Source organism: Danio aesculapii, chromosome 18, assembly GCF_903798145.1.
Source record: "Danio aesculapii chromosome 18, fDanAes4.1, whole genome shotgun sequence".
NCBI lineage: Eukaryota > Metazoa > Chordata > Actinopteri > Cypriniformes > Danionidae > Danio > Danio aesculapii.
The window spans coordinates 20,380,242-20,405,241 of NC_079452.1; the positions used below are offsets into that span (position 1 = coordinate 20,380,242).

Consider the following 25,000-nt stretch of genomic DNA (forward strand, 5'->3'; position numbering starts at 1 on the left):
CACACACACACACTGCTCTGCTGTGGTCATGGTTTACACACGGTTATAAGCTGACAGATCAGAGATGCACAAGTACAGTACAGCATCAATAATGGATGCATTCAAGAAACAAGCCATAAGTGCTAAGAGGAAGAATGAATGAATGAATGAATGAATGAATGAATGAATGAAAGGATTGAAATAAATAAATAAAGAATGAATAAATGAATGAAAGAAGAGAGAAAAAGGAAGAAAATAAAACAATGAATGAATGAATGAATGAATGAATGAATGAATGAATTGAAATAAATAAATAAATAAATAAATAAATAAATAAATAAATAAATAAATAAATAAATAAATAAATAAAGAATGAATAAATGAATGAAAAAAGAGAGAGAAAAGAAAGAAAATAAAAGAATGAATGAATGGATGAATGAATGAATGAATGAAAGAAGAAAGAAAAAAGAAAGAAAGAAAATAATGAAAGAAAGAAAGAAAGAAAGAAAGAAAGAAAGAAAGAAAGAAAGAAAGAAAGAAAGAAAAAGAATGAATAAATGAATTAACAAATTACCGAAAATAAAAATGAACGAACAAACAAATGATTCAAAGAAAGAAAGTAAAAAGAAAGAAAGATAAAATGAATGAATGAATGAATGAACAAACAAACGAATGGACGAACGAACGAACGAACCAAAGAAAGAAAAAAGAAATAAAGGATTGAAAAAAGAATGAATAAATGCATGAACAAATGAATGAACATGAATGAACGAATGAATGAACAAACAAATGATCGAAAGAAAGAAAGAAAGAAAGAAGAAAGAAGAATGAATGAATTAATTAATTAACGATCATATGAATGAACGAACAAATGATCGAAAGAAAAAGAAAGAATGAATGAAAGAAACAAATGAATGAATTAATCAATCAATCAATCAATCAATCAACAAGCAACGAACCAACCAACCAATCAATCAATTAAAGAAAGAAAGAAAGAAAAGTAATGAATGAATGAATGAATGAATGAATGAATGAATGAATGAATGAATGAATGAATGAACGAACGAACATATGAACAAACAAAAGATTAAAAGAAAGAAAGAAAAAAAATTTTAAATAGAAAGAAAGAATGAACGAACGATCAAAAGAAAGAAAGAAAGAAAGAAAGAAAGAAAGAAAGAAAGAATAGAATGAATGAATGAATGAATGAACGAATCAACAAAGAAAGAAACAAACGAAAGAATTGAAAGGAAAAAGAAAGAAATGATTGAAAAAAGAATGAACGAACAAACAAACGAAAGAAAGAAAAAAATAAAAATTGAAAGAAAGAATGAATGAATGAATGAATGAATGAATGAATGAATGAATGAATGAATCTTTTACATATAAGCTGATAAACAATATGGAATCAAAATAAACTGTATACCCAATAAAATCAGAATCACACGTATCCCTTATAGACTGTAAATCACAGTTCCAGCAGACACACTTTACCACACAATATACTGTACACCACACTGCTGTATGAGATAAAGCAACACTGGGGAATATACTATTGACTTTCTCACAGTGATACTGATCATTAAACAATGTAGCATTCACACGTCAATGACTGTGTGTGTGTGTGTGTGTGTGTGTGTGTGTGTGTGTGTGTGTGTGTGTGTGTGTGTGTGAGAGTGTGAGTCTGTGTGCGTGTCTGAGTTAGTTAAAGTGAACCCTAAGAAGCAGATGGGGGTTTACCGATGCTTGAACAAAGGCTAAGCTCTTTCTTATCAATTAGCACTGCTAAAAAGGACATCTCTCTCGTCCATTAGCTCCACCACGTGTCTGCTATTCACCCCATTGTGTGGCAAATTAAATTACATCCCTCCATCTCGCCTCTCCCCTCCTCCGGTCGCTCTCTCTTTGTTCACACACACTCAGACACACACACACACACACTCCGCTCTGCAGTCCATTGATCTGAGAGGTCAGAGAGCTGCTGTCGTCCTCCATCCATCACAAACTGCAGGAATGCAATGATACGCCGGCCAAGAGCCTTCAAAATACTGACTTTATTAACTCACACTCGTCTTATTGCACATCTGTATGATGCCGTCGCTTCTGGGTAATCTCAGCGGGGTCGTGGACTGAGAAATCACAACATACAGACTTCATTCTACTTCACAAACATTGAGTGTGTTTTAGTACTCAAAACTTTCAAAGTTAGACAACCTGTTTAGCTCCGCCCACTGAGTCACACTGCAGTAAGTTAATACGTTTATTATGTAAAAGTGTCTAAACCCCGCCTCCACAGAATATGATCAACACCTACTGCTACATCCCTGCCTAATTAGCTCCGCCCACTGCTTTACACTGTAGTAAGTAAATAACAACTTTATTAGGTAATAGTGTCTAAACTCCGCCTCCACAGAAGACGATCAACAACTACTTCTGCAACATTGTCTGTTTAGCTCCGCCCACTGAGTCACACGGCAGTAAGTGAATCCGTTTATTATGTAAAAGTGTCTAAACTCCGCCTTCAAAAAGCGAACCGAACCGTACCGTACCACTTTTTTGGCACCCTTTTGAAAGGGTACCAAACACGAGAAAGGGTACCAAAAGGCGGAGCCACATGCGCAGCTGAACGCTATTGGTTTACAGAGATACGTCATTCGCTTACGCAACAAGCCAGAATGAAAACAAAAAACCCGCCATGTTTAAAATACACAGCGAGAGATTACAGCGGAATTATAAATACATATAATAACGAGCCATGGTCAATCTGGGCTCAAACAAACCTTGTCGTCGTCTTGATAAACAGCCACAAAGCCATGGAGTAGAGCAGATTTACCCTGTGCCCTGTAGTTTTTTATGAGCCAGTCTGAGGCGCGAGCGGTTTCGCTTTCTTGCTAGCGCTCGCGCGCGTCTAACATTATATCTGAAATAACAAACTTCTTGAGCTGATGATAATAACCTGCGCTTGATTATTGACGTGCTTTTGAAACCCGATCCTGTCAGACACTGACAAACACGAGAGTAAAGCGTGAAGAAACAAAGGAGAAGCCGGAAAAAAAGGAGAACATTATTATTCAGCAAACATGAACAAAATGCCATGATTAACTAACTTGTTATCTTCACCTTTTGGACTAATATGAACCGGGAATGATGGAATTACTCTCTAACAGAGGCTACATGTGCTGCTGAAGATTACAGACACAGATAAGAGGTTTACACTGACTGTGGGCTATATTTTGTGTTGTTTTGAACCTAAATACTGACTAAATGTCTGCTGTGTGTAGTTCTTCTGTAGTTGGTAACATATCGGAGACTGTAAGGGTCTGTATGTGTTTATATATATGTTCATTAATTTAGTTGTTTAATATAATTACAGACGTTACAGTAGGCTGTTTCGCACTGTTATTGATCTGCAGTTATAATCAACTCATGTTCATAGAAAAGTTAGTAATAAACATTTCTACACAAGTATTTATGTGTGTAAAGCATCTGTGTTGTGAGAAGTGCTTCTCATATGATATGTGAGTGACCCGTACAGCTTTATTGTAGACATTTCCTCGAGCGAGAATGACGTCGACTGAAACTTTCTGTCATACACTATCCCCACCAAAAGGGTACCCTTGTTAGTGGAAACGCAAGCCTAATAAAGGTGACCCGTACCAAACCGAACTCTTGTAAAAACTATACACTTATGTTTAAAAAAACACACTTTTTACCATAAGAAACACACGTTTGACTTTTACTATACTCTTCTTGAACGAGTTACACTCTGCTCTAATAAACCTAAGTGAAGTTTCACAAACTAATTTCGAGAGGAGCACGTGATGTGATTGACTGCAGCTGGCCACTCATTTACATGAATTAGTTAGCCAATCAGATTAATCCCAACTCACTATAAGTAGCCTAGCTAGAATTACTTCCTTATCTTTGTTTTTCCGAAGAATCCCCCCATCCACCCCTTCTCCTCCTTTCCTTCTTTACCACGGGGAGCTCTCGAGAACCGCCTGATCTCGTACTCCCCTTACAGGCTCTATGGACCAGGCGGGAGCCCTGGGCTCAACTATCTCCGAGCTCAGGGTTCTCTCCTGGGACAACATGCCAAACCTGCTAACAGTTGTCAAACAATATCTAAGTGTGAACTCTTGAAAACACTTTTAGCACCTCTACTTTCCTGTGATTGGAGGAGGCTACCATCAACAAAGTACAAATATAAAGTAAATCCACCAAACACTACACAAGACCAATGTAGCACACTGAAGAAACTCATCCATTTCTCAACATGCCTCCATTGATGTGGAGATTCATGGTACTGTAACAATATGTGCTACTGTCACTTTACATGTTTCACTGAACGTTTACTGTTACAAAAAAAAAAACACCAGACATTGTCTCTTTCCCTAGCTGGATCTGGCCAGTGAATTTCATCAACATCGCAGGCAATGTTAACATTAGCAAGACACCTTGGAAAGACACATCTCGAATGACGAATCCATCCTTGTATTGCTGCTACCTCCATCTGGTCACAGGCCTCCTCCATGGCTTGGATGTGAGGTACCTCAGCCTGGAGATGGAGATCATATACCTTCCACCGCCATGCCGAGATAAACTTCTATAGGGTTGAGGAATGGAGAGAATGGTGGAAGATATATAACTGTGAAATGTGGATGTTCCTGAAACCAGTTCTGAACCAGAGCAGAGCGGTGGAAAGTGGTACCAGTCAACAATGTATTGCATATGATCGATTTGATTTGATTTGCTTACTCTTTCTCTGACTCTTTCCACTGTGCTTGAAGAACGGTGAACTCACCTGCTGCTTTTTATAGTGCTGAAACACCTGATTGGTGTGTCGACAGTAAATTAAGTGAAGTTTCACAAACTAATTTCGAGAGGAGCACGTGATATGATTGACTGCAGCTGGCCACTCATCTACATTCACTAGTTAGCCAATCAGATTAACCCCAACTCACTATAAGTAGCCTAGCTAGAACTACTCTCTTATCTTCGTTTTCCGAAGAAACCCCCCATCCACCCCTTCTCCTCCTTTCTTCCTTTACCACGGGGAGCTCTCGAGAACCACCTGATCTCGTACTCCCCTCATATGCTCTATGGACCAGGTGGGAGCCCTGGGCTCACCTATCTCCAAGCTCAGGGTTCTCTCCCGGGACAGCATGCCAAACCTGCTAACAGTTGTCAAACAATATCTAAGTGTGAACTCTTGAAACAACTGTTAGCACACCTGACGACTGTGTTGAACCAATTGGTTGGACAGTGCGCTAATTTGACAGTCAGTGCTTTGGTATTGGAAGGAAGTGACCTCATGATAGATTGTTGTGTGTAATGTAGGTTACTTGTGTTTAGTGTTTTGCAAATCACTGTGTGTAGAGTTTTGCAACAAGTGTGAGGTTGACAATGTGTAGTATGGGCTGATGTTTTGCTTCTTGAGTGTAGGGTTCTGCTAATAGTGTACTACTTTTAATTTTAGTGTGTAAGCAATCCAAAAAAACTGTCACAGCCCATATGAGTTTTTCGTGTGAACTTTCCCTTTAATTATGCAAATACCAAATTTACAGCTGTTTGCATACATTTGATTTTGTAACACCATGTTGCACTGATCACCTTTGTGAAAACCATCATGAAGAAACAAAATCATCTGGAGAGGAACTGAAGCTAGTTTCGACACTTGACCTCATCAAGTGGAGCTGCAGTCCTCGACTTTCACTCATGCGCACTTATAGCTAAAACTCTCTCTCTCCCTCTCCCTCTCTCTCTCTCGTTTTGTTTTACAGTTGGGGGAAGTGTGTGCAGGACTGATTAGCATCACTGTTTCCTCCTTTCCCATAACCCCCAGACCCCCGCCAGTCGTCTGTTTATTTTAACCCAGAAAAAATGGGCCTTGGCCCGCGAGGACGTGCCCCTCATCAGAGACAGCACTCTCCTCCAAACACACACACACATACACACACATCTGTATTTAGAGATACCAGCATAACACACACAGAAACACACTTGTGCATGCACACATACAGAGGTATTACTACAAAAGATGCTTACATACACTATTGTCTATATACATGTAGACACACACACACACACACACACACACACACACACACACACACAAACACACACAACATGCAGTTTCTCCTCAGTTCGACTGTCCAGTTGTCAAATCGCATAAAATGTAAGCCAGCGGTACCAGAGCTGAATTACACAGCTGTCAGTGTGAGTGCGTGTGTGTGTGTGTGTGTGCCATACACTGATGAATGTACAGTGCTTGACTGACTTTAATGGAGCTGAGAGGATGTGTGTGTATTTATATGTGTGTACATTTGAGTCACACAACTTTCTGTATGACAGTGTAATTTAGGTGACAGGGTGACTAATATAATAAGCTGTTATAACTTTTTTAAGCAATGCTAACAAATGTTGCGGGGCGAAGGTCACTGGTTCGAGCCTCGGCTGGGTCAGTTGGCATTTCTGTGTGGAGTTCGCATGTTCTCCCTGCATTCGCGTGGGTTTCCTCCGAGTGCTCCTGTTTCCCCCACAGTCCAAAGACATGTGGTACAGGTGAATTGGGTATGCTAAATTATCCGTAGTTTATGAGTGTGAATGAGTGTGTATGGATGTTTCCCAGTGATGGGTTGCAGCTTGGAAGGGCATCCGCTGCGTAAAACATGTACTGGATAAGTTGGCGGTTCATTCCGCTGTGGCGACCCCAGATTAATAAAGGGACAAAGAATGAACAAATATTGTATACATTTTTTGTGCGTTATTCTGATTAGTGGAATTGCTGCACAGCATCATGGGTAATGTAGTTTTTCCCTGCACAGATTCTGCTATTAAGCACAATTACCAAATCTGTTTAAAGGGTGCCTATTTTACCACTTTTTCAAGATGTAAGACTGATCTTTTGTGTCTCCAGAATGTGTCTGTAAAGTTTCAGCTAAACACACCCATTAGATTGTTTATTATACCTTTCTGAATATTGGGATTTTCTACTCTGAACACAATGTGGCTGTTTTTGTTGGCTGTCCCTTTAATGTTAGTTCTCCACACCCACTATTCCAACGTGCCTGTCAGAGTGTGCCTCAAGCTGGATTTATACTTTCACCTGGCGCCACATCGCACACCTCATTAATTTACCAATTCATTAATTTTCCTTTAGCTTAGTCCCATATTTATCAGGGGTCACCACAGTGGAATGAACCACCAACTATTCGGGCATATGTTTTACGCAGCGGATGCCCTTCCAGCTGCAACCCAGTACTGGCAAACACCCGTTCACATTCAAACACACACCCCCATCAATTTTGTTTACTCAAGTCATGTGTTTGGACTGTGGGGGAAACCAGGGCACCCGGAGGAAACCCACGCCAACATGGGGAGAACATACAAACTCCACACTGAAATGCCAACTGGCCCAGCCGGGACTTGAACCAGCAACCTTCTTGCTGTGAGGCCACAGTGCTAACCACTGAGCCAACGTGTCACCCTTTTCCAAGTCAGGAAGTATGTTATTGCATATTGTGTGCATGCTTGATATGCTGTGCATGATCTGTAAAAACAAGTCTCCTCTCTGTGTTACCACACATGCATGCATACTTAGTGTAGTACACCAGTGCACAAAACAGTACAGATGAATACCTTCTTGATGGACTGGAGGAGCAGCAGTGCATGATACGTTGCAGAAAACTGACACACTCTACATACAAGACCCATATGTGTAGCCGTTTACAGCTCGTCTCTGGTTTAACTGCCTGCACCTGCAAATACAGCCTACAGATGCAGGAGTACAGCAAACGCTCGAGCTTTCTGAAAACACGTGGGTGTCAGCGCTGCTCTATATGTGTTATGGTGTATTGTGAGGCATGTTTTTGCAGCATACCAGGAAACCTTAGGCATGACGGCAGTTTTAAAATAGGCATTAAATAAAATGCGGTAACACTTTACAGTAAGGTTGTATTAGTTAATGTTGGGTAATGCATATACTAACATGAACAAACAATGAACAACACATCTTTTACAGTGTTTGTTAATGTTAGTTAAAGGAAATAATGTTGTTCATTGTTAGCTCATGTTAACTCATGGTTCAATAATTACTGTTAACAAGAATTTGGTGGTTAATAATGCATTAGTAAACGTTAAACTATTATTAATAAACCAACCCAGGCTCATTATGGATATGTACCCTATAAACATTTCTGGAGAGTGCCAAATTTGTCCCAGGAGCTACGTTTTTCCACCAGAGGCTACTGTGTATGCTTTTTCAATCTCAAATTTCTCTCGCGTGCAACATTATTAAGGCCCAGAGACCCAACTGCATGCTCAGACCAGCACTTCCAGATCTATTGATAGTGTTAGGGTCACTTGTCTTCGTTGTTGCTACTTGCTAGAAAGTGCCAAGATACAGTATTATCACTGCAGTCTGTAATCACGATGACGTACATGACCAGGTCCTTGACATTGTACCGCCCACTAAGGTAATGCCCATACTACTGTGATGGTTGGGTTTAGGGTCGGGGGATGTGTAGGCGATCGTCTATTATGTACTGGACCTGATCCAGTACATCATCAGGCTGCGGGCTGCAGCGAGGACTCGAAAGTGCTGGGCTGAGCATGCAGTTGGGTCTCCGGACCTGCCACTTCACCCGACCCAAACAGCAGGTGGTACTATAGGTCTGAAAACTTTAGGTCTGAAAGTGCTGGTGTGAGCATGCAGGTCTGAGCGTGCAGTTGGGTTTCCAGGCCTGCACGCAATTGCCATTCGTACCTGCTGTGCTTGTGTAAATCCACCAGAGGCCACTATCAACTGACTGACCAATCCCCCCACCCTCCTCCTTCCCTAAACTCAACCAATAGTGTTTTAAAAAGCACCGATTGACCAGCGTCCACCACCTTCCCTAAACCCAACCCACAGTGTTTTGAAAAGTAATCCAGAAAAAGAAAAGCCCTCGCCTGATTTTCAGATTTTACCACATTCTCACCCTGTTTTTTACTTGTTTATTTATTTTTGCCTTTTATTTTTGTCTTTCCCCTCTTTCTGGAATGGTTCTTCAGTGAACTCGAACCACGTCATCGCAGTCAACTCCTCTCTGCGTCTTAAGTCTGCCGACATTTGTGTCACTAGACAAACTTATAACAGTGAAAAAGCCGTCATTACGGAGGTGAGTGGTCAGCTGGTCAGCACTAAAAGGACCGGCGTCATACCACCCTGTAGCATCATCAAGATGAAATGCAGTCATACGTACCTCTGGCTTCATATTTCATGATCTTCAGAAATGTATATAGGGCTACGTCTTCAGAATGAGCCTGTGTTGCAGTAAATGCTGTACTAATGTTCATGATTAAATCATGTTAGTAAATACATGAACTAATGAAGCCTTATTGTAAAGTGTGACCTAAAATAGACCTTCATGTACAACAATAGGTCAGTGATTCAGTATATATCATCATTTAGAGATCTTTTGCACATCATTGAAGCATACAGAAAGGAAAATATAACATCTAGAAAGTCAAATCATGAATTCAAAATTATTTTAGTCAGTCTTTTCTCTGTAATTACATCAGGAGTGAGATTAGGTCACGTCTTTCTGCAGGATTTTCTTTGCTGTTTTGAAATTGATGGAAAATCGGACTTAAAAATGGTGTGTCAGCTTTGAGGTAGAGCTTAACTTCAATAGTAACGGAGTAAGTGAAGCACAAGCATTTGCCATTCATTTTCTATGGGTGATAATCAGAAGGAATATAGTATGAGGGATTGACAGTAGAGTGGAAAAGACATGTATCAAGTTTCCAAAAAAAGTGCGTTACTTCAGAGGGAACTATTATGCCAATATCCCTTTTATAAGGGGTTTAAACACAGTTGTGTGGCAATAGTGTGTGAATATAACCAGCTTATAATGGTAATAAAAATTAATTAAATTTTATATAATCACTCTTGATAAAAACAGTCTGCAGAAACACTTTGATTGACATTATCTATCTGTACGTGTCATCAGAGGAAAGCCCCGCCCACTAGTTACCATCTCTCCCTCATAAGCATATGAGTTAAGTGTTATTTTTGAATCTGCCACTATGATGACACATCTGTAGCTCCGCCCTATTTTAAAAAGAGCCCAATCTCATTTAAATTTAAAGCGACAGTCAGCAAAAAGGCACACTTAGGATCAAAGGAGCAGTTTCAAAGAGATATAAAACATTATTTGTGTGGTATTTTGAGCTGAAACTTCCCATATACACTCTATCTTGAAAAAAGGGGCATAATAGGTTCCCTTTAAAGGGACTGTTCTCCCAAAAAATATGTTTAGATGAAACCATGGTCAGTGGTAATTCATTTAATGCATATACAGTGCTCAGCATATATAAGCACACCCCTCACAAATCTCTCGCTTAAATTCATATTTTTAATAGGAAGCTACACAATATTATATTTGTGCATACACATTAGATTAGTCAGTACTGAAGCCAAATCTGGAGCTTATCTAACAAAATAACTTGGGATAATATGTTATTTAAAAAAATTAAAAACAAATTTTTAAAAAGAGAAAAAAAAATCAAAAGAAGCAAAAAATAAAACAAAAAAATTAAATAAAAATACATATTTTTTTAATTTTGTAGGTTGTCAATTTTTTTTCAATATTTTGCTTGAATTTAAGTGTATTATCTTTCAATTTCTAAAGATGTTTGGTGACTAAAATATTATTTTAATAAATTTATTTATTTAATAAATCTGTTTTGTTCAAATGCACCAAAATACATTGCCTATATTCACTGATAACTGGATAAAAATATTAATTTTTAAAAATGGGGTGTACTCAGTTATGCAGAGCACTGTACAGGCAAATAAATAAATAAATAAGTAAATAAATAAACAAACAAACAAATAAATAAATAAATAAATAAATAAATAAATAAATAAATAAATAAATAGATAAATAAATAAATAAATAAATAAATAAATAAATAAATAAATAAATAAATAAATAAATAAATAAAATGTATTAAATGTATTTACTAAAGATATACTCGTCTGTGCAAGAAACTGAAAATCATTAAACATATACATGATATCATGGCACACACTGACCTCCAAACTAGTTTTTTTTCTCCTACCATGGAAGTCAAGCACGTCATGATTTTGCCAAGTACGGTACCAAGTACGATCCTGAAATAACATCTATGTTGATCCTAGAACATCATTTTTGTTTGAAAATGTAATCCATACCATATCTGTAACCATACCATATCTGTAAATTATTCCCAAAATCAGAGGGAAATAACAGTTGGATAACAATCATGTAGAAGTGACAAGACCTAACCACCTAAACCTAACATAAACTCTAAACATATCCCTTAATTCTGATTGGTTGATTAGAATGTTGGTCCAGGATCAACACAGATGTTAATCCAGGAACATGTCCTACTTGGTGAAATCAAACTTGGTTGGCGTGGAAGTCAATGGGTGCCAGCAACCAAAATTATTCAAAATATAATATCTTGTGTTGAACACATGTAAAGTTTGCAAAAAATAACTCCTAAACCTCAATTTTTGCGTGAACTATCCCTTTAATGCCATTCCATTGGAAGTTGTGTGTAATGCATTTAAATATATTTGTAATGGGCCACCTAAAATCATACAAAATAAACAAATTTAACCTTTTTACACACATTTGTTCTCATGCAAATCTATAATAGCCTCAGTTTAACATATTTAGGCAAAAAGTCAGAGTAACTGCTCCATGCGAGAGCTTCGAGGTGACAGAAGGGCGGCCCGTTTCAGTCTGACTAACAGCTGTATCAGTCCAACGGTTTCTGCATGCGGTGGCTTGGATGACAGTTCTAGAGTGAGTTTTGAGGTTACCGTCTCTCACAGGCGAGCTCCTTCGCTGGTTTAGACTTGACTAAACCGTGCCTCACCCATGACTAAAGAAACAACCGAGAAACACCATCTCTGGATTCTGCTGTCACATTTAAGCTTCCTATAAACCGGTGTTTCTTAATCGCAGTCCTAACGCATCAACACACTGCGCTTTTATTAAACTTAACAAAATTGCTAAGTTGGCAACACCAGCCTGATCTCACGAGAAATTCGTGACTTCAGTCGAGTTCAGTCGTACGAAATTGTAGGATTTTTAAAAGGAGGCGTGGCACCTAACCCCACCCCTAAACCCAACCGTCAGTGGGGGATGAGCAAATCGTACTAATTCGTACGAATTAGCCACTAAATCAAATAGTTACGAATTGTGTTGGAAACACTGCGCAGAAGTGAGCCATGTGAGGAGGGATCGGTAAAATGAGGTACCGGATCAGATTTCAGATTAGATTTCATCCGGATCCAGCTTGTTCTGGCACAAATGAAGCTCTGGTGCTATGGTATTTCTAGTAGTAACAGAATTCTGGTAGTTCCAGTGTTAACCCTCCTGCTGTCTTAGAATGGAGAAGGACTTATGCTGAAGGACTTTTAATTTTCAGCAACTCAGTTCACCCAAAATCACCACGTTTAAAGTCTGTTTTCTTTCAAAATCAATTGATTGATATACGATATAAAGTGGGTCTCAGAATGTACAAAAAGCACTGCATTAAAATACATTGTTCTACAACATGTCATTAAAATATGAACATTTATTTCACCCTAGTATCAGTTTAATGGAGTTTCAGCGCTAGCCTGCTGCTAAGTTGGCAACACCAGCCTGATCTCATGAGAAATTCGTGACTTCAGTCGAGTTCAGTCGTACGAAATTGTAGGATTTTTAAAAGGAGGCGTGGCACCTAACCCCACCCCTAAACCCAACTATCAGTGGGGGATGAGCAAATCGTACTAAATCGTACGAATTAGATCATACGAATTCGTACAAATTAGCCACTAAATCAAATAGTTACGAATTGCCGTGAGATTGTGTTGGCAACACTGCGCAGAAGTGAGCCATGTGAGGAGGGGATCAGTAAAATGAGGTACCGGATCAGATTTCAGATTAGATTTCATCCGGATCCAGCTTGTTCTGGCACAAATGAAGCTCTGGTGCTATGGTACTTCTAGTAGTAACAGAATTCTGGTAGTTCCAGTGTTAACCCTCCTGCTGTCTTAGAATGGAGAAGGACTTATGCTGAAGGACTTTTAATTTTCAGCAACCCAATTCACCCAAAATCACCACGTTTAAAGTCTGTTTTCTTTAATAATCAATTGATTGATATATGATATAAATTGCGTCTCAGAATGTACAAAAAGCACTGCATTAAAATACATTGTTCGACAACATGTCAATAAAATATGAACATTTATTTCACCCCAGTATCAGTTTAATGGAGTTTCAGCGCTAGCCTGCTGCTGACGGTGCTTGCATTTAAACAGCTTTCCATCTGCTTTTACGCTTCAACAACTTAACGAATGCTTGAGTCTATTAAACGTATTATATTTTAGTTACTTTACAACATCGATGCTGTAAAAGGAGCCGTATGAAATTGAAAATAGCCACATTAGCATGAAAGCTCGGGGTTAAAAGAAAACACCAAACATGAGAGCGTTCACATGCAGCACCTCGGAGGAAAAAGTTCAAGAGGTCGTTTCTTTCCAGTTGACATTGTTTATGATGCTGCAACGTACTCAGACCAAGCTGGAGGCTTTTAGTGAGTGTCTCCAGCAACAAACATCAGCAAATCCCATCAAACCCGACTCGCTCCGAACCCCCGCATGCTCCCCGAGGGGCCCTGAGGCTTGGGAAAAGGACGGCCGCTGCTGAGCACTCGCGCCCTCGTACCCTTGTGGCCTTGTGTCCTATTTGCGGAGGGTGTCAAATGATAGCTGGTGCTACTGATGGATCCAGCCCAGTACACACATGCATATATACAGTTGAAGTCAGAACTATTCACCCTCTCCAATTTCTGTTTAATGGAAAAAAAAGATTTTTCTCAACACATTTCTAAACATAATAATTTTAATAACTATTATTATTATTTATTATTATTATTGGGGCAGCATGGTGGTACAGTGGGTAGCACGATCACCTCACAGCAAGAAGGTTGCTGGTTCGAGCCCTGGCTGGGTCAGTTGGCATTTCTGTGTGGAGTTTGCATGTTCTCCCCGTGTTGGGTTGGGTTTCCTCCGGGTGCTCCTGTTTCCCCCAACAGTCCAAACACATGTGGTACAGGTGAACTGAATAAGTTAAATTGTACATAGTGTATGTGTGCAAATGCAAGAGTGTAATAATAATGAATTAATTAATATTAATATTATTTTCTTACATTTATATATCGATTTTTCAGGACACTCAAAGCACTTAATGTCGCATTCACACTGCACTTTTCACCCCATAAACCAGGCTCATGCATTTCGCAAGTTTCACAGTTCACTGCGTTGATAAGTTCAAGCTTGGTGAACTCTGACCTGTGAAATCGCATCATGTGAGTCCGTGAGACCAATCGAAGATCAAAACATGACCTCTCTGTACAGAAATGTAAAATATGGACTAATTGCTCGTCTTTTTTACGTGTAATCGTCTTATTTAATCCCGCCCCTTTTCGCAGCGCCATTCGACGAAATTTTGCACGCAAAAACTCTAGTGTGACTGCGGCATTACACATTTTTGGGGGTAATCTCCTAATCCACCACCATTGTGCAGCATTCACCTGGATGACACGAGGGCAGCCATGTTGTGCCAGAGCGCACACCACACACCAGCTGATTGGTGGAGAGCAGACAGAGTGATGAAGACAATTATAATATGGGGATGGTTAATGATAGACAGAGGCCAGTGGGCAAATTTGGCCAGGATGCCGGGGTTAAACCTCTACTCTTCTTCATAGGACATCCTGGGATTTTTAACAACCTCACTTTAATATCTCCTCAGAAAGATGGCGCTCACTGAGCAGTATAGAGTCCCTATCAATATACTGGGTGATTAGGACTCACGCAGAGCGTCCCCTGCTGGCAGGGCTGAAGTGGGAGCCCTGGAGTTTCAAGCCTTAGACCAGCCCACCTTAGTTCACGACTGACCCCAGCCGAGGCTCGAACCAGCGACCTTCTTGCTGTGAGGCGACAGCATTACCTACTACGCCACTGCGTCGCCTGTTATGATGGAGTGTGTGCAAGAATCTGCAAGACTCTTTTAACCACAGTATTACTTTCTATTGATGGCCTAATCTTTTTCTCCCCTTTTTAGATTTCTGATCAAGTTATTTCAGATTTATTAATGCAGTAAATCGTCTGATTTTCATTAAGCAGGTGTAATATTCATTAATATTAATTATTCAAACTCTTATATTCACTAAGGTGCCGCTGTTTGCATACGAATGATAGTTACGTCATCATTATCCTGCAGGCTGCATTTTGCTCACGGGGCTGCGAGAAAATAAATAACAAGAGCGGAGCTGCAGCAAAATAATGAATAAACAGAGTGAGGCTATGGTCAACTAAATAAATAAATGAAAAAAGTGTGACTGCTGAGAATGCAAGCAGCTAGGGACACCGGCCCTCGTGGCCCAAAAAAAAATGGACCGGCCCACCAGGAATTCTCCCGGCCCTCCTGATTGACCAATCTGGGCCCCACAGTTGGTCTCACTAACACCACCTCAAGCAGGAACCTAGAGCTTCCCCATGTAGGTACTGACCGGGCACAGCCCTGCTTAGCTTCAGTGGGCTACCAAGTGTTGCAGAGAGCTAGCTGGCAAACCATTGGCAGCAATGCATTTCTGATTTATTTTATCTTTGCCATGATTACAGCACATATTATTTGACTAGATATTTTTAAGATACTAGTATTCAGCTTAAAGTGACATTTAAAGGCTTAACTGGGTTAATTAGGTTAACTCGGCAAGTCATTGTATAACAGTGGTTTGTTCAGTAGACAACTGAAATAATAATATTGCTTAAAGGGGCTGATAATATTGACATTAAAATGGATTTTAAAAAATTAAAACTGCTTTCATTCTAGCCGAAATAAAACAAATCAGACTTTCTCCAGAAGAAAAAATATTATAGGAAATACCGTGAAAATTTCCTGAATCTGTTAAACATCATTTGGGAAATATTTGAACATATATTTCTACATATGGAGCATGTCCACGCATTTCCTAGCATTTTTTAGACGCAGGGAGGCTGATGTCAAACACTGGGAGGAATGTTCTCATTTTGAATAAACATTTTAAAAAAAATGTCCTGCACAGAAAAATCCAGAGCATGCAGTCACCTCCCCCATCTACCATCCCTCACACACACAAACACACACACACACACATGCATGAGTGTGGCAGAGAAAACATTGTTCTCTGGGGGACGACAGGGACATTGACCCCCAAAGAGATGCTTTTACCAGATGCCTCGCAGTTTCCTCCTCCTCCTCAAAAACTCAAGGGTGTGTTTGCGCGTACATTCACGTTTTATAGTCACACACACACACATATATCTGCACGCCAAACAGTTTTCAACTTTATATTGAGTCAAGAGTGTATTGACCTCATTCTGAGACAGACACTTCTGTTGTTTTGCTTTAAAATCAATGTGAAACTCCTCAAAGCCCATCACGAAACTTCATAGTGAAACAAGATTTACAATCTGATAAGAGGGTTTGTACAAAACATCGTTGTAACGTTCATTTACACAACATTTCCTGAAACTAAAAACATATTTTGACAGCTTTACCTTGAAAGGTGTTACAGTGTGATTTTATTTTTGTTAAACTGAACTGGAGAATTTCAAACACCCATACACACTTATTCACACACATACACTACATCCAATTTACATCCAATTCCCCTATAGCGCATGTGTTTGGACTGTGGGGGAAACGGGAGCATCCGGAGGAAACCCACACCAACACGGGGAGAACATGCAAACTCCACACAGAAATGCCAACTGGCCCAGCCGGGACTCGAACCAGTGACCTTTTTGCTGTGAGGCGACAGTGCTAACCACTGATTCACTCCCTACTGAAAAAAACAGCTTAAACCTGCCTAGGCTGGTTGGCTGGTTTTAGCTGGTTGACCAGCCTGGTTTTAGAGGGGTTTTGGCCATTTCCAGGCTGGTTTCCAGCCATTTCCAGCCTGTTCTTAGCTGGTCAGGCTGGAAAATGACCAGCTAAAACCAGCTTGACCACCTAGCCAGGCTGGGAGCCCAGCCAAAACCAACTATGTCCAGCTTAAACCAGGCTGGTCAAGCTGGTTTTAGCTGGATTTAGCAGGTCATTTTCCAGCCTGACCAGCTAAGACCAGGCTGGAAATGGCTGGAAACCAGCCTGGAAATGGCCAAAACCCCTCTAAAACCAGGCTGGTCAACCAGCTAAAACCAGCCAACCAGCCTAGGCTGGTTTAAGCTGGATTTTTCAGCAGGGCTGTGTCGCCAGCATGAGTATTTCATTCATTCATTCATTTTCTTTTCGGCTTATTCCCTTTATTAATCTGGGGTCGCCACAGCGGAATGAACCGCCATCTTATCCAGCATATGTTTTACGCAGCGGATGCCCATCCAGCTGCAACCCATCACTGGAAAACATCCATACACACTCATTCACACTCATACACTATGGCCAATTTAGTTCATCAATACCACTGAGCCACCGTGTCGCCAGCATGAGTATTTGAAAATGTTAATAGCAATGGTGGACTACAGGTGAGTGTGAGCGCAGGCCTGTAGTGTTTTTTGACACTGTTATATCGCCATCTACTGGCCCGGTTGTTTTTTAATCATGTTTGCAGATCTGCCGTACAGGCAAAACTTCATTCATTCATTCTTTTTTTTTTCGGCTTAGTCCCTTTATTGATCTGGGGTCGCCACAGCGGAATGAACCGGCCAAAACTTTAAAAATGCAAAGGGAGAATAAAGGAAGAATTTTTAGTCTTGTTTTTAGTATGTTGTTAATGTGTAAAATGTGTTGCGTGATTGTTATTGATCAGTAGTTAACTGGATTATAAACTGTGTGTGTTACAAGAAATAAAATAAAATAAAATTATATACTTATACTTATAATACTTAATACTTAATAACTTAACTTAATACTTAATACTTAAAACTTAATAACTTAATACTTTTTCATTTTGAATAATAATAATTAGTTAATTAATAATAATTATTAGTAATAATAATATTATTTATGGGCGGTTCATTTCGCTGTGGCGACCCCTGATTAATAAAGGGACTAAGCCGAAAATTAAATTAAATTAAATTAAATTAAATTAAATTAAATTAAATTAAATTAAATTAAATTAAATTAAATTAAATTAAATTAAATTAAATTAAATTAAATTAAATTAAAATAAAATAAAATAAAATAAATCAAATTAAATTAAATTTATAAAATTTAATTAAATTTAATTAAATTAAAATAAATAATAAATAAATAAATAAATAAATAAACAACATTTAAATACCTTTTTCATTTTGAATAATAATAATTAGTTAATTAATAATAATTATTAGTAATAATAATATTATTTATTGGCGGTTCATTTCCCTGTGGCGACCCCAGATTAATAAATTAAATTAAATTAAATTAAATTAAATTAAATTAAATTAAATTAAATTAAATTAAATTAAATTAAATTAAATTAAATTAAATTAAATTAAATTAAATTAAATTAAATTAAATTAAATTAAAACAACATTTAAATACCTTTTCATTTTGAATAAAAATAATAATATATTTTGTTTTTATTATTGTAGCTTGTGTATTCATATTTATTATTCTATATTTATAGAATTTCATTCAATCATTCACTTTCTTTTCAGCTTTGTCCCTTTATTAATCTGGCGTTGCCTCAGCAGAATGAACCGCACTCACTCGCACACACTACGGACAATTTAGGCTACCCAATTCACCCGCATGTCTTTAGACTGTGGGGGAAACCGGAGCACTCAGAGGAAACCCACGCCAACACGGAGAGAACAAGCAAACTCCACAGATAAAAAACGCCAACTGACCCAGCCGAAGCTCAACCTGCGATCATTTTGTTGTGAGGCGATAGCACTACCTACTGCCCCACCACGTCGACCCATTTATAGAATTCATTTTAAGTAATTAAGTATTAAGTTTATTTCATTAAATATTAATACGTTTATTTATTATCAGGTATTATTAAGTAATATGTTTATTTAATTATTAATTAGTTTAATTAAGTGTCATTTAAGCATGTTCGGCTTTTAAATGATGACATTTTAAGCAAATTTATTAACTATAAAATGTCAAAATTTGGTCAGCCTAACAGATACGATGAACATACTTATTCTGATATGTGGATTTAAAATACTGCGTATGACTGACACGTTTTGGTATATATAATATTGCTTCACTGAATGGCATTCCAGTGGTTCATGATTGTCAGCGCAGCCAATTGACATTTATTCAAAATACAGAAAATATCCGCTAAGATCACACACATACAGTCGCACACACATACAGTACACACATCTCCTACCATTGTGGCTGTACTCGGGTCCATTGGGCACCTCCTGCAGGGTGATGTGTGTGTACGGTGGTTTGGGCGCAGCAGAGTTTTGTGGGTGACAGACGACAGGAGGCTGAATGTGAGGAAGCAGAGACAGTGGCATCACACCACTCGACCTCTGCAAGCACAAACACACACACACATGCATTAACTACTGCACAATCTCTCAGATGACCATTAAAAGCATCTGTTCAACCAGCACAATCTCACGGCAATTCGTAACTTTTTTTTTAGTGGCTAATTCGTACGAATTCGTACGATCTAATTCGTACAATTTAGTACGATTTGCTCATCCTCCAATGACGGTTGGGTTTAGAGGCGCGGTTAGGTGCCACGCCTCCTTTTTAAAATCGTACCATTTCGTACGAATGAACTCGTACGAATTCGTACGAATTAGCCACTAAACTGTCAAAACGTAAAATACTTACGTTTTCTCGTGAGATCAGGCTGGTTCAACACCAGAATAAGCATTTCCACAAGGAAACATAAGTATTTTACGTTTTGTGAGTTTAGTGACTAATTCAGTCGAGTTCAGTCGTACGAAAATGTAAGATTTTAAAAAAGAGGCGTGGCATCTAACCCCACCCCTAACCCCAACCGTCAAACCCCAAACTGATGAGCAAATCGTACTAAATTATACAAATTAGATCATACGAATTCCTACGAATTAGCCACTACACCAAAACGTTGCGAATTGCTGTGAGATTGCGTTGGAATTTCCTGATCATCTACTCAACTCCTTGTTAAACATCATTTGGGAAATATCCGGAAATTTATCCGAATAATTTAGACTTTAGCTGTATTTGTCGGTTCTCAGAATGTGTAGCTCTGGGTACATATCTTCAATGAGTCTGGCGTGAATAGTCAAATATCTGAATGCTTGTTGAGTCAAAGTGTTTTTGTCTTTGAGGGCTTTTATTCATGATGGTTTTCCAGCGCTGAACAGCAGAGATTTGAACATGTGAAGTTCCCTGTGTGGCCCGAGGCGGCTTGAATTTCTGTAGAAGTAAAAGCGCTTGAGAAGCAGTTTTTGCTCTTTTGATCTCGGCGGGACTCTGACGTCAGGCCAGGAGAAGGGGAAGTCAGACAGCCCAAGAAGAAGATGAAAAACACGAAAGAAAGAGAGAGAGACGCTACAAGAGAAGTGTGCTGACTCAACTGGTTCCACAATGGGGTCACAATATGCTTTTCAGATTTGGGCATCAGTCCTCTTCTGATGATGCTCTTTTTATTTTTGTGCAGCAAACAGAGATGATTTAGTTTTTACAGCTGTTTGTTTGGTTGTTTTTTTATGGAAGCCCGTTAGTACTTAGTAATTCAGAATTCTGACTTCATAACTCAGAATTGCAACTATATAACCCAAAATTCTGACTTAGTAACTCAGAATTCTGACTTCTAAACTCAGAATTGCGACGTTATAACCCAGAATTCTGACTTAGTAACTCAGAATTCTGACTTCTAAACTCAGAATTGCGACGTTATAACCCAGAATTCTGACTTAGTAACTCAGAATTTTGACTTCATAACTCAGAATTTTGACTTCATAACTCAGAATTGCGACTTTATAACTTTATAAATGCATAAATGTAAACAAATATAAACATATGGGTTTTGTCTGAAACATTCTTTAATAAAGTTCGAATTAATGTTGCACCCAAAAAATAATAATAATACCTAAATAAATACATTCACCTGTACCGCATGTCTTTGGACTTGTGGGGGAAACCGGAGCACCCGGAGGAAACCCAGGCAAACGCGGGGAGAACATGTAATCTCCAAACAGAAATGCCAACTGACCCAGCCGAGGCTTGAACCAGCGACCTTCTTGCTGTGAGTGCTACCCACTGCACCACCTCGTCACCCTTTTACTTTTTTAATTTATTCATTTATTCATTCATCCATTTATTCATTCATTCTTTCATTCTTTCATTCTTTCATTTTATTTTATTTTATTTTATTTTATTTTATTTTATTTTATTTTATTTTATTATGGTTTATTTATTTAGTTATTATTATTATTTATTTTATTTTATTTTGTAATTTATAAAATAGCTGTAATTTACAAAGTTTGAGTTGCCAGATACAAACTAATTTAAAAACCGATCTGTAAGGGGGAAAAAAAATCTAAATCTTTTCAAACATTTTATTTTATTATTATTATTATTATTATTATTATTATTATTCCATTTCAGAAAAAAAAACATAAATTACATACTTTCCATAAGTCTTCAAAAACAAAAACATTTAATTCCAAATCTACATCTTACTTTATTTCCCAGAACTGTAATTGTAAGATGTAAATAACATAATTAAAATTAGTATTATTATCATTTATAATATCATTATCACAAGCTTCCGGAATGATTATAATTTTAGTGATTTAACTATTTTATTATATTTATTATATCTAGTGATTGTATACGGTCATGATTGCCTTCAATCTATGTTGAGAGATCGCTGGTGAACTACAGACCCATAATGAACTACAATTCCCTACATTCCACTTTGCACACACTGGACTCCATTTTCATTAATCACACACACAGCTGAAACCCGTTATCATGAATTGTTTGGACTATAAATACATTCTAAGTATGTGAGTTCATTATGGAGTCTTTGTATGTCATATGGATGTTATGATGATGTTCCAGAGTCTTGTTTGAGTTTTGTTTATTTTTTTCTGTTTGATTATTTGATACTTTGTAAGACTTCACGAAGACTGTATCATTAAAACTGCACTTGAATCCTGCCTTTTGTCCTCGTCTCATCATCGCCCTGTGACAGTATACATTTTTATACTCCAATAATAATAAATAATACAGTCAAGCACAAAATTATTTATAACTCTGGCAAATTCTGACCTGAAGGTTTTTATTCAAGTGTAAATAAGCTAAATACATATATTTTTCCCCCAAAATGATGCCTCTTGTACATTGTCTTATTATCTTTTGGGAACAGCTTGAGTCATTTCTGGTCAAAAAAACTTCAGCTTGACTGAAATTCATTCATTCATTTTCTTTTCGGCTTAGTCCGTTTATTAATCTGGGGTTTCCACAGCAGAATGCACCGCTAACTTATCCAGCATATGTTTTACGCAGCGAATGCCCTTTCAGCTGCAACCCATCACCGGGAAACACCCATACACTCTCAGTCACACACATACACTACGGACAATTTAGCTTATTCAATTCACCTGTACCGCATGTGTTTGGACTTGTGGGGTAAACTAGAGCACCCAGAGGAAACCCACGCCAACATGGGGAGAACATGCAAACTCCACACAGAAATGCCAACTGACCCAGCTGGGGCTCAAACCAGTGACCTTCTTGCTGTGAGGCGATTGTGCTACCCACTGCGCCACCGTGTTGCCTTGACTGAAATTATATGCCTGATAAATATATAATATGTATATAAATAAAATGTATTACAGAGCCGTATAGAGAATCAACTCTGGCTTGAAATATCCAGCTAAAGCTGATCCAGCGAGACTCACAGAAGAAACTGTTGATGCACATTTTATCAGTCTGCATCAGAGAGACCCAAACGGATCCAAAAAGAGCTCTTCAAGTGCTCCGTCCTTTCTGAGACCCTCATACAAAACAATTGAGAAAGCTCCATTCAAGCAGCAAATCAACTTCCTTTGGCCAAAAGCACACGCCATCACATGTAATTGTGTTCATACAGTAAACACTCATTGTGCTCGGCTTGTTGACAGTCTTGCTTTACTTCATAAGAAGAATGTTTAGGGTTGATGAAACAATGTGCTTTTGGTGAGCAAAGCGTTCAGTTTTAGAGGAGATTATTGTGCATTCTTTGAGATAAATGTCATGTGACTTTCCTGACCTGTGTTGCACTAAAAGCAATTATATTTTAGTGTGTACATTTATACTTTATATTTTATATTTATTTATTCATTCATTTTCTTGTCGGCTTAGTCCCTTTATTTATCCGAGGTCGCCACAGCGGAATGAACCGCCAACTTATCCAGCATATGTTTTAAGCAGCGGATGCCCTTCCAGCTGGAACCATCTCTGGGAAACATCCACACACACTCATTCACATTCATACCTGTACCGCATGTCTTTGGACTGTTGGGGGAACACCCGGAGGAAACCCATGCGAACGCAGGGAGAACATGCAAACTCCACATTGAAATGCCAACTGACCCAGCCGAGGCTCGAACCAGCGACCTTCTAATTATTTTATATAATATTTTTTATTAAAAAAGATAATGGCATGGTGGTTGTGTAGTTAACATGGCCCCACAGCAAGAAGGTCGGCTGATTTGAGTCCCGACTGGCCCAGTTGGCATTTCTGCACTGTAAAAAAAAATTTTGGACTAAAATTTGAAGGCAACAAACTTCAGGACATTTTTGAGTTGACTTTCAACCCAACTCAAAAATGTCCTGAAGTTTGTTTCCTTCAAATTTTAAGTTGAGTCCAAAATTTTTTTTTCCAGTGTGTGTGGAGTTTGCATGTTCTCCCCGTGTTGGCGTGGGTTTCCTGCGGGTGCTCCGGTTTCCCCCACAAGTCCGAACACATGCGCTATAGGTGAATTGATTAATTAAATTAGTCATAATGTATGAGTTTGTGCGCGTGAATGTGCGAGTGTATGGGTGTTTCCCAGTAGTGGGTTGAGGCTGAAAGGGCATCCGCTGCGTAAAACATATGCTGGAATAGTTGGTGGTTTATTCCACTGTGGTGACCCCTCATAAATAAGGGACTAAGCCAAAAGAAACAGACCAAAGTGTTCAAGTTCAAGTTCTGCACTATATTTTATATATTGTTTTCCAGAATAAAAATAATAATAGCGATTTTTTTAATCTGATTTCTGACTGTTTAGATTAACAAAATCAATGTTTTTTGTGACCGAAGTGTTCAATTTAAAAATGAAGTTTGCACAATATTTCTCATACTGTCTTTTAATTGATTGATTTTTTTATCTCAGTTCTGACTGCAGATGAACTAAAACACTGAATTCTTCATAATCAAAGCATTCAATTTAAAGTTTTGCACAATATTTTAAATCCTTTGTTTTCCAGAATGAAAAAGGTAATAATTTTTATCTCAGTCTTGAATGTTTAGATTAATGAAAGAGTTTTTTTGTTACCAAAGTGTTCAAATTCAAGCTAAGGTTTTGCAATAATACAATATTTTATGTAATATTTGTTAATAAAAAAGATAAAAGTGATTTTTTATCTCAGCTCTGACTATTTAGATGAACTAAACACATTTTTTGTTTGTAACCAAAGCATTAAATTTCATTAGTTAATATATATATATATATATATATATATATATGTATTCATTCAATTTCTTTTCGGCTTAGTCCCTTTATTAATCTGGGGTCGCCACAGCGGAATGAACCGCCAACTTATCCAGCATATGTTTTACGCAGCTGATGCCCTTCCAGCTGCAACCCATCACTGGGAAACACCCATACTCAGAATAAAAATATAATAATGATTTTTATCTCTTGAAAAGAGATTTTTATCTCAGTTCTGACTTTTTATTTTAATGAAATGCTGGATTTTTGTGGCCGAAGCGTCAATTTCAAGCTCAAGTTTTGCACAATATTTTATAGAATATTTTT

General features: G+C 38.2%; 1 protein-coding gene across 2 annotated transcripts in view; it reads right to left on the minus strand.

The window, feature by feature from the left end:
• Positions 1-25,000, minus strand: part of ets1 (v-ets avian erythroblastosis virus E26 oncogene homolog 1) — a 102,239-nt gene that overhangs the window by 58,822 nt on the left and 18,417 nt on the right. For both annotated transcript variants that reach the window (XM_056478151.1, XM_056478149.1), the window contains exon 3: positions 19,378-19,525. In XM_056478151.1, the coding sequence (XP_056334126.1) occupies positions 19,378-19,525 (148 nt within the window). The remainder of the gene's footprint in view (positions 1-19,377; positions 19,526-25,000) is intronic.